The sequence below is a fragment of the Alosa pseudoharengus genome, unplaced genomic scaffold (assembly GCF_046254945.1).
Source record: "Alosa pseudoharengus isolate Yale_2024_CS ecotype anadromous, Long Island Sound unplaced genomic scaffold, YU_APseudo_1.1 YU_APseudo_1.1_scf_14, whole genome shotgun sequence".
Lineage (NCBI taxonomy): Eukaryota > Metazoa > Chordata > Actinopteri > Clupeiformes > Clupeidae > Alosa > Alosa pseudoharengus.
Window position 1 is genome coordinate 31,378,608 of NW_027468609.1, and position 10,584 is coordinate 31,389,191.

The window sequence follows — 10,584 nt, forward strand, 5'->3', positions numbered from 1 at the left end:
CCTCAGCTCTGTCGTCCTCTCCATCCCTCTCCCCCCCACCCCTCTCTCTCTCTCTCTCTCTCTCTCTCTCTCTCTCTCTCTCTCTTTCTCTCTCTCTCTCTCTCATTCTCTCTCTTTAACAGTCATTCTGTCTATCGTTCTGTTTTTCTCGCTGTCTTTCCCTGTCTCCGTCTGTTTAGTGTTTGTCCTCCACAGACGCCACAGCTTGGATAGTAATTAAAGTTTGTATTGCAATCATGCAGGTGGCAGGGAGAGGTTATCTACAGCCCGACAGGAGAAACACACACACACACACACACACACACACACACACAGAGAAACACACATACACACACACACACACACACACACACACACATACACATAAATACATACATATCGGGCACTCGTAAACTCAGTAGAGGTCATCCAAAAGTTGCACACAAATCTCCTCTCTAAAATAAGCAGACCGGCGCGGCAGAGTGCAAGCTCAGCCTTTTCCGGATGGTTCTCCACACGCGTGGGGCAGCTCAGAGCAGTGAACCAGCCCTCGAGAGTAGGTCAGGAGGCCAGCAGCTTTGGGTTTCAGCCGAGGAATGCTCTCCACAGTCAAGGAGTGTCACGTCAATATTTCCATTCACTTCTTAAACCCTTTTAAATCTGGATTCCCCTTTTATATCAATATCTTTTTCTATTGCATCACTCTCCTTTGGAATAAGTTACATAAACAGACAAATGGATAAAGCTACTTTGAAAGTGAAGTGAAATGACAGAGAGAAGGATGTTGGCTTTTTTACGACTAGCAGCGCCTCCACAGTCTAACATGTTCTCTAGTTTAGCCTGACCTGGCTGTCAGCCGGTGTCATTCATTTTCCATAGTGCATGTATCGCTCTCATTTTGAGGGTTTATTTTCTGCTCGGCGGATGGAAGGTTCTGTGTTGGCTGTCATTGGCTCGTCTGCCTCGTGGGAGGAATGAGTTTTCGCCTGTTGTGATTGATGTCCTCATCTACTCCGGCTCTTGATTGACAGAGAAACAGAGAGAGCTGGCCAGGAAGGGTTCGGTCAAGAACGGAACGGTGGGCAGTCCCGTCAATCAGCAGCCCAAGAAGAACAATGTGATGGCCAGGACACGGTAAGACACACAGACGTACACACACACACACACACACACACACACACACACACACACACACACACACACACACAGACACAGACACATGCAGGCAAATTGCAAAAAAATTGGAGATAACACTCACCTTACCCTTTAATTTCCATAGTGGCCACAGGCCTCAAGACCTCGAAACATCATTACTCTTGGAAAAATACTAACTAAAAGCTAAACATAACTCTATTCAAGAGTATTAGAACATCATGCTAGGCTGGAATCATTAAATTAGAGCATAAGCATGAGTTTTGTTAAATGTGTTCACGTCTGAAATGAAAAGGAAAAAGCCTTGAGAAGTCTTTGGTCCAACAGGGAAGAGGTCCGTAGGTGACAGTTGGAGAGTGCCGGTGTAAGAGACTTGTCACCCTAATTGCACTCACACACAGATCTCCAAGGCTAGGCCCTGTCTGGATTAACGGTGATGAAACAGAAGGCTGCAGCTATGGTCTGAATTTCTATGAACTGTGGGGAGATCTTCAAGGACAGAGATCAAAACACCTCTGGAAAGCTCTCTCTCTCTCTCTCTCTCTCTCTCTCTCTCTCTTTCTGTCTCACTATATCCCTCTGTCTCCCGCTCTCTCTCTGTCTCTCTCTCTCTCTCTCTGTCTCACTCTTTCTCTCTCTCTCTCTGTCTCACTCTTTCTCTCTCTCTCTCTGTCTCACTCTCCCTCTGTCTCCTGCTCTCTCTCTCTCTCTCTCTCTCTCTCTCTCTCTCTCTCTCTCTCTCTCTCTCTCTCTCTTTCTCTCTCACACACACACACACTATTTTAGCACACACAAGGTTCCGTCAACTTTTGTTCCTGGACTTATTTGCATATAAATGGGTTGTGTACATCTGAAGAACAAGCTAAAGATGTCAGCTATCAGATGTCTCCTCTCACCCCCCTCCTCTCTGGCGTCTCAGCTGAATTACTCTGGCAGTGCAAATCTCTTTATTCCAATGTACTCCCTACATCTTATCTGCTCTGTTGATGCAGGTGTTATGAAACGTGTTGCACGTCCAATTCCAGACATTTGGATCAGTGTGGTAGACTGTGAATGATCAATGATTTTAAACACATTTATTTCCATTTTTTTTTCACAAACTGGTCTATCCATCTCTCTCTCTCTCCTTCTCCCTCTCTCTCTCCCTCCTTCCCTCTCCATCTCTATTTCGCAGGCTTGTTGTGCCCAACAAGGGATACTCATCTCTAGACCAGAGTCCGGACGAGAAACCTCTAGTAGCGCTGGACACAGACAGGTACAGACCCACCTCCTGCTAGACGCCTGCCATCCATATCACCTCCAGGGCTTCATTAAAACAATGATAGTGTAAATGATCTTTTCAGGGAACTAGCGATCGGTAAGGGAACCTAGGGGCATTAGTCTAGCACATTATTTATATTGCAGTTTGCCTCTGTTAATGTAAGTTTTATGTGTAATAATTGTAGCATTCTGAGGGAGTGTGTGTGTGTTGGGGGATTGGAAGGGTTGATGAAGTTGTCTTTAACGTTCTCATTAAAAGAGGGTGATGAATATTTTTGAGGGCTCACGGTGTGAGGCAGGGGCTGGCAGGCGAGTGTTAGTGCAGCCATTTCATTTTCTAATTGGATTAGGACGACTCAATTATAGATGGGAGACGAGTCGGCGAATGAACCGCCTCCAACTGGGCTTACGTCTCTTTGATGCGAATGACTTCTGATCGCCAGCTTCCTCCGAGGAGTGGCCGCCGAAGTAGCCAAGTCAGCTTCTCCGCAACGCTTCTTTCTCCTTCTTCTGTGTTATCTTCTGACGTGCAGGAAAACTTGCATCACGTTACGACTGCATCATTTGCATCAAATAGCAGGAATTAAAGCTTCAATCATTCTTAGACACGTCCAGTCAGTCTGGTTGATGCCCCCAGTTTTGTCTGGTCAGTAGTTTTTTTGGCCGCCGTCCAGCACGCGGCATTTTCCGCCTCGCATCTCATCAGCGTCTACAGAAGGCGTGGGCACTCCCGCGAAACGCTTTCCAGAAAAACATTTTTTTTTAAAAATGGACCTGCACGTTTCATGGGCGTTTTAAAATGCAGAGGTAATCTGGTTTAGAGACAAAACCCGGCAACGATTTGCATCTCAATGGCGGGCGGTTCCTCGCCCCCAGACCTGTGGCGGTAAGAGAGGCGAGCCGCCTGCCGCTCATTACGGCGTTTAAGGGAGGCGGTGAGTCATCTCAAATGGGCTCTGATTACGGTTATTGTATTCTGGAGAAGCTGGGCCTCCGTGTCGCCGCTCCACACACACTGTGATGATATGGGCAGTTTGTGAGAGTAAGTGTAAAGGATTGCAGACCAGTTTAAGATGAGTGGGTTATCAGGGCTGTTTGTGTGTGTGTGTATATATTATGTGTGTGTGTATATGTGTATGAGAGTGTGAGTGTGAGTTTGTCTTTAGGGCAGTTGCCTGATGAGTTGAGCTTCATTAAACATGAAGCTGTAATTACTCGTAGAATCAATAGAAGGTTCCAGATTGCCTCTGCTGGTTTCTCGTGATTAATCAATTCAGCTGAAATGCCATCTCCTCTCTCACACCAGTCTCCCACTACAGGATACACACACACACACACACACACACACACACACACACACACATACAAACATATGTGCAGATCACTGACTCCACTGCAGTGACCTCCTGCTGCAATCACACTCCTTTGAACAAAGGCACACACATACTGTACATTTGTTTTTTGTACATTCTGTAACTATTAGCCGTGGCTTATATATTGATTTTGCAACATTTCTTCAGCTATGAGGTTAATACAGGGGGCAGTTAATATGGTATTAATATGGTTTTGTTTCTTTTAACTTGCATAAAACACTGTCCTGCGGCTTATACACAATGCGGCTAATACACAGGAAATTACTGTAAAACATACACACACGAGGTTAAAAGAGGATACACCTGAAGACGGATCCCTAGGTTTGCTCCAACTTAAAATACGACAGCGTCCAAAATGATTAACTTTATTCTAAAAACCTACAAATGCACGCCCACATAGACACACACACACACACACATATATAAATTTTAGTGGAGAGGGCAAAAATATTCCCCAACTGTTTCCGTTCTCCAGTCAGTAGCGGTGTACAGATCCAGATCCAGAGCCTCTAAATGAGCTTGTTTGCCTCAGCTCTGGGGCAGGGAGTGTCCAGGGAGTTCCTGATTAATACACCACGCTCATCTGCTCTCCTCTCCTCGCCATCCCTCAGAGACGTCCTATTACTTGAAGTTGGGAGGCATACATTAACTTTGCAAAGCATACCTGACTGGCATTCAATGTGAACACTGGCCTTTCAATGTCATTATCAGTCTTCAGCACCTTCAGCAAAGACCACATAGCACAGAATACTTGGATCACTCTTTGAAAGATGTCAAATTGAAAACAGGTGCATGTTCTTTGTAGAGACTCGAATCCAACTGTGTGTGTGTGTGTTCTCTTCCAGCGATGATGACTTTGACATGTCCAGATACTCGTCGTCAGGATACTCCTCAGCCGAGGTGAGATGTCTGAGGGAGCAGGTACTTACACGTTCTGACTAACCCTGTCTAACCCTGAGCAACATCTCATGTCTCCAATACATGTGAAATACCAGTTACACTATATTTACTCACCACAGTTAGGCACTCTGTAACAACATACCTTAGTCTTGCAGGGCTAGAGTACATGTTTCGGGTTGAAAGAAACCCGTTGACATGTTGACAATTTGTTGAAATGGTCTTTCAGTACCCCAAAATATATGCTGCTAGCAGGTCTGGCCTGCAATCTATAGCTTCCAATGTAAAACCCATGGAATTTGAATTTCAAGTAAACTCACATCAAGCTACCTCTTACAAAATAGTTTAAGAAGACTAGTGTAATGTTTTTGAATATACGCGCCGCTATCATGTCTGGTGTAGCCAGTTCCACTATAATTCATTATAATGAAAGCTAATTGTTGCAGCAGACGCTACACAGACACTTCAGTTACGCGCTCGGTGTAGCCTCCCTGTGACATTACTTCATGACCCCATATAATTGAGCATTTCTTGGATGTTTTTCCATGGCTGATGGAATCATCAAATGGAAAGTGACTCACATGAAAGTGAGACATAAGAATTTGGCCCTCGACTATATTCATTCATGCAGTCCCTAGATACCTCTAACTTGAACTCCTGCCTGCAAACAGCGTCTTTTACCATTTCTTTTTATTTCATAGCAGTGAAATAAGGCGTTTGAGGCGTTGCACAGCAGTAGGCATACACTATTAATTTTCTAACAGTCTTTCCCTCTGTGTTGTAACTTCCCCATGAAGTACATGCAGTTCCCTGTACACTAAGCACTGCTGAAGTTGATCACCACCCTCTCCCTTCCACCCCATGCAGCAAATCAACCAGGACCTGAACATCCAGCTCCTGAAGGATGGCTACCGGTTGGACGAGATCCCAGACGACGAGGACCTGGACCTCATCCCCCCGAAATCAGTCAACCCCACCTGCATGTGCTGCCAGGCCGCCACCTCCTCCACAGCCTGCCAGATCCAGTAGCACCCTCCTCCTCTTCATCCTCTTCCTCCTTTTCCTTTTCTCATCTCTCTATCACTCTTATCTTTGCCCCTCTACCCATCACCCCCTCGTCTCTGTCGTGAGACGAATAAGAGTTACGAGTTCTCTAAATAGAATGATGACTAAACGAATAGAAAATGGCAATGAGTTAAAATGTTATATTACTGTAATTAATATAAAATGAAAGGGAAAGAATGGGGTAAATGCACAAAAAATAGAGTTCCTAACTGTCATTGGTTCCTCCTATGGTAGGACGCGTGTCTTTGCATCATCTTCAGCGGGGAATGGAGCTTGTGTATGTGTTTGGGTGTGCTAGACAAAACCTGCTTTGGTTACAAATGCACGGAGAAAAGGGACAAAAAAACAAATCTAAACGGAAAACAAAGTGAGCAAACACTAAATATTCTGTGCTTGCACAACCTCTCACTCCACTGTCTTGCTTGTGATCTGGGTGAATGTGTACGCAGTGCATGTTGCAGGCGTCCGGAGGTGCTTCGGTCTCGTGGGTCGTAGATGGCTATTGGGCTCTCCCGCCAAACTGCTACTTTGTATGGTCATGGTCAAACTGTAGCAAAAGCAAAAGAGGGACTAACTTGTATTTAACACTTTTTTTTGTTTTGTTTTTTTGAAGTCCCTGCACTCCTTAAGATGATCTTTCAAAACTGGTTCACTTCCCCTGTCAGACCCTATATTGTTTACATTGTCTCGTTTTGTTTCCATAGTCTGGGCTTTGTGCAAATCCACGATCCCATTTCCCCCCTGATCCAGGGGAAAATACAGGGTTGAACTGCATGTGTCAACAAGAAATTATATGGACGAGATATTCATGTTTTTCTTTTTTAAATTTATATTGGTGTTATTATTTATTGTAATGAAATGTTACTCTCTGTTAGCATGCTGCTGCTTCTAGTGGTATCAGAGCTCACTGGGGCATCAGGAGGAAGAATGACAGTGTGTCACCAGTGTAATGCTAGGACTCTGGTTCCCTTGATCTTGATTGCTCCTCAGTACTCTTAGCAGAAGTTAGGAGACAGCCAAGCAGACTGATTAAACAGAATGGTTGCCAGATCTTATACTGAATGACACACTAAACCAGTCCCTCTTCCAGGTCTCTCGGTGACTTTTGATTGCATCTGTTCGAGAGACTGGAAAGTCTTTCCTGGCCATTTGGTTTTCATTCTACCAGGGAAAAAACAGCGACAGAAAGCAAACCCATCTATACCAGGTGTGTGGAGATGAAGCAGCCCTTTCTGTCGGTGTTCTGTATGTTTTTGCAGTTCACATGAACAGGTCACTGTTCATTTTGTTCATAATTTGTTTAGTCTTTACTTTTTAATTATAATTAATTTATTATTAAGTTTGTGCTTGTTTATTTCCAGTGGTTACTTACATTGTTAGTGAAAACGGTTACATGCAGCAGTCATCATGTGTTCATCCTGGTGCACCATGGGAGGTCAATTAGAGAGAGATGTTCATGTTGAAGTAGCTGCTTTGTCCTGTACAGTGGTGTGACATCACAAATATACTAGTTCCAGCTGCCCCCAGCTCATGTGTCGTATCTCAATGTCCCGTCTCTGGTTTTGTTTGAGTTTCTTGTCTCTTCATGTGTGCCAAACAATGAAACGAGGCAGAAATAGTGGTGTGGTAGAACTCCGACATTTTACTCCCCTCCAAAAAATCCAGAAAAATATTAATTCAGATTAGCAATTTTAAAAAAAATGATTGTGCTGTGTTGCCAGACTAAAAAATGCCAGTATCTACTTTTATGTGCAGAGCTGCCATATTGCGTTGTGCTACACCACATAAGCTAGCATGCTATAGCTAGCACATATAAACTTGTGTTCCTCTCACTACCATTACTCCCTTGTGTCTATGCTGTCTGATCACACATGGCCCCATTTTTTTGCTTTTATAACCAAAGACTCAACAATAAGTCAGATGAATCTTTCATCCCTTCTAAAGGCCCTTAGGCCCCATGCATGAGAACGGTTGAGTATTTTGTCAAAATTATACATAATGTATATTGTACATGGCCACTGTGTCAGTCTTAGCAATGAAAGGGATTGTCTTTTCTGAAAATAAGAGAAAAGATATGTGTCTGTAGTTGTTGTGTGGTGAGTAGACGTTACTGATCCACCCTTCTCTGTCCAGATGTCTTACCATCACACACACCACCCCCCCCCCCCCTCCATAGTCATTTGTGTGTACGCTAAACAATGACATTCACCCTTCGAAAAACCTAGCTGAACTCCACATTTCACACGGGGAAAGACTGACTTAATGAGTGGTGTCAAGCGAGTTAAGCGATTGGCTCCTGAGATACCTTTGGTGAGGATAGGACATTGTGCCAGTGTGAGTCCAACTCTGAACATCTGCCACTGACAGGAATAACTGAGGGGTCCATGCCAGTATACCGCAATGCGCTACAGCCCACTCCACTCACTACACATACTGTAGGCTAGTTAAGTCACCTCACACTCAACATTCTCACTAAAACACTCTAAATCACACTACTGTGGCTAACTTTTTTTGCTAACCAATTAGAATGACATGCCCTGGTGTGAATAGGACTTGCTGTGGAACATTTCCACACAAAATGGCATTCAGAGTTTTACTTAATTATTCCCCTAGTTCCTATATATTGTTTATTTCAGTGTATGAAGAAGAGTAGCATTAAGGGAGTTTAGTCCAATAAATGTATATTCAAAACTGAGCGTTTGTGCTGTGCATTAGCCAGCAGGGCATTGTTTTTATTATTATTTGCTTTTGTGTTTTCTATGTAGAATGGATGATGTGTTCTGACTTAACTCTGTTAGGAGCTTCTGTTTTTCCTCTGACTTCTGCTGTGAGGGGTGCCAGAGCTTGCAGTATATTATCGTCAATTGAGGCCTCAGTACGGGCTCCATCCCTTTCAGGTGTATTCATGTTTGTTCATCCTTCAGACGCATTTTTCTGTGGCTTATGCAAATCCTTCACTCCTTTCCAGCCTCAAGGCATCAGTTTAGCTGTGAAGTGCTTAAGTGCTTGCTGTACCGCCAGAGTGAGTCACATTGCCTTGAGTTTGAATGTAGCCCTGCATTTGTTAATTCAATTATACCAGAAAAAACAGCATTATACCGCAAGAAAACAACAACTGAATATTCTATGTATATCATCTCTTCTTGAAGCTCTAGAAGCATTAGAAGGTCATATCTTTTTCCCCCCTCATTATCACTGTTTGTCCACTGGTTTGGATGCAGGATTGTACAATGTCCCTGATGGTCAGAATTCCCTTGTTGGCTGTAGGAAAAGAAAAACACTATTTTCTGAAATAATCTTCCATAAGGAATGTTGACGTGATTGTTAAATGCAGCTAAAGAGACACTGGCCAGGAACCCCCCTTTTTTTAACCCTACAGTACCTTCACTGTTGGTTTAGTGGCTGCATGGGAACTTAAGTTGCAGCCTAAAACAAACTTGTTTACAGACGTTAAAATCTGTGGACTGCCATTAAAAATCAATTGTCCGTGCAGACATCGAGCAGTGTCCTAACACAAGACTGTTTTGTCCACAGAGTGTCTGAGCAAGGCTCAGGACATATCTGGGAAACCGGCCAATAGCAGCCACCTCAAGCTGTTAGCGGGTGGTGTGGCTACTCCCGGCCTCTGATTCTCAGAGTTGGTTTACGTAACCCTGACCTCTCTGTCACACTACTCGCGCTCTCCCTCCAGCCGTCTGGTCTGGCTGGTAGTTGTGGTGGGACCCAAGTTAAAGAAACCGGGTGGCCATGTGCACTGGTTGGATTGGATTTATCAGAATCATCCGTCATGCGAGAATGGTCTCCCTCTCTTTTTTCGCTGTCTGTATTTTTCCTCGGTCACCCTTGCTTTGTGTATTCACCAAAAAAAAATGAATGAAATTAAATGCACCTATTTCCCCCGAATAACACCCCCTCATCTCAGCCATTTTCACACTTACAGTATAACTCTTGAGTTTGCTGATTAAGAAAATGCCTTAAGTACAGCTCCGTAGTGGGTGTCTATTTATTTGCTGTTGGTTTTAGTTTGATTTAATTTATTTAAACAGAGTGAGAGAGTAGATCTTTTTTTCTTTTATTTTTTGTTTTTCTTTTAACATAAAACCACATTTTTTTTATTATTCTGCAGATATATTGATCATGATTGTAAAGATGTGAACAGTTTCCATACCAGTATTTAACAGATGTTATTGTTCTGTGTAGTGTATCATATCAATAAAAAAAATCTGGAATATGTGACTTCACCTATACAATTTTGTCAGATGTTTTATTCTCAGTATACTGAAATCTTTCTCCTTCTCTTCCTCTGTATGTCTCTTTCACTCTCATGCACACACACTCTGACTACACTGCAACATATACTGTGAAGTCAGCACTTCTGATTGTTACCATGGAGCCTGTGCTGGCTATAAATTGAATGTATCATGTCAAGGCTTCCTTGGTCCCAGTTCCTGCTCTGTACAGTTATTCTGTATAGACCTACTGACCCCGGATCAGTTCTTCTTTCTTTCTCTTAACCTCTCTCAGCCAGACTTCCCAGAACAGTATGAGTACCTCTACTGCCACAGTTTCTCAGGGAAGGCTACCCGTCGGTCACAGTTTTAAGCTCTACTCCAGTGATCAGCCAATAGGGTTATGGGGCATCATGATTACCTGTGCTATGGGCGTTCTGATAGGAGGAGAGGCCTGATGAGCTGGGACTAATCCTCTGAGGGACAGATGGTGGCCAAGGGCTTATGGCACCTGTAGGCTCTGCTCAGCGGTAGCCTCAGCACCCTGAGTAGCCTTGCTTTGTAAGGAACATAAGAAATATCCTCAAAATTAACTTCTCTAAGGGGGAAAAGAAGTGAACTTTGAAGAC

General features: G+C 43.7%; 1 protein-coding gene across 2 annotated transcripts in view; it reads left to right on the top strand.

The window, feature by feature from the left end:
* Nucleotides 1-9,976, top strand: part of fam219aa (family with sequence similarity 219 member Aa) — a 20,509-nt gene extending 10,533 nt beyond the window's left edge. The window contains exons 3-6 of one of the 2 annotated variants that reach the window (XM_076284671.1): nucleotides 1,011-1,113; nucleotides 2,306-2,386; nucleotides 4,610-4,685; nucleotides 5,529-9,976. In XM_076284671.1, coding sequence (XP_076140786.1) covers nucleotides 1,011-1,113; nucleotides 2,306-2,386; nucleotides 4,610-4,685; nucleotides 5,529-5,690 — 422 coding nt within the window. In that variant the 3' untranslated portion in view covers nucleotides 5,691-9,976. The remainder of the gene's footprint in view (nucleotides 1-1,010; nucleotides 1,114-2,305; nucleotides 2,387-4,609; nucleotides 4,686-5,528) is intronic. The other variant, XM_076284672.1, reaches the window with a different exon arrangement.
* Nucleotides 9,977-10,584: the final 608 nt, after the last annotated feature.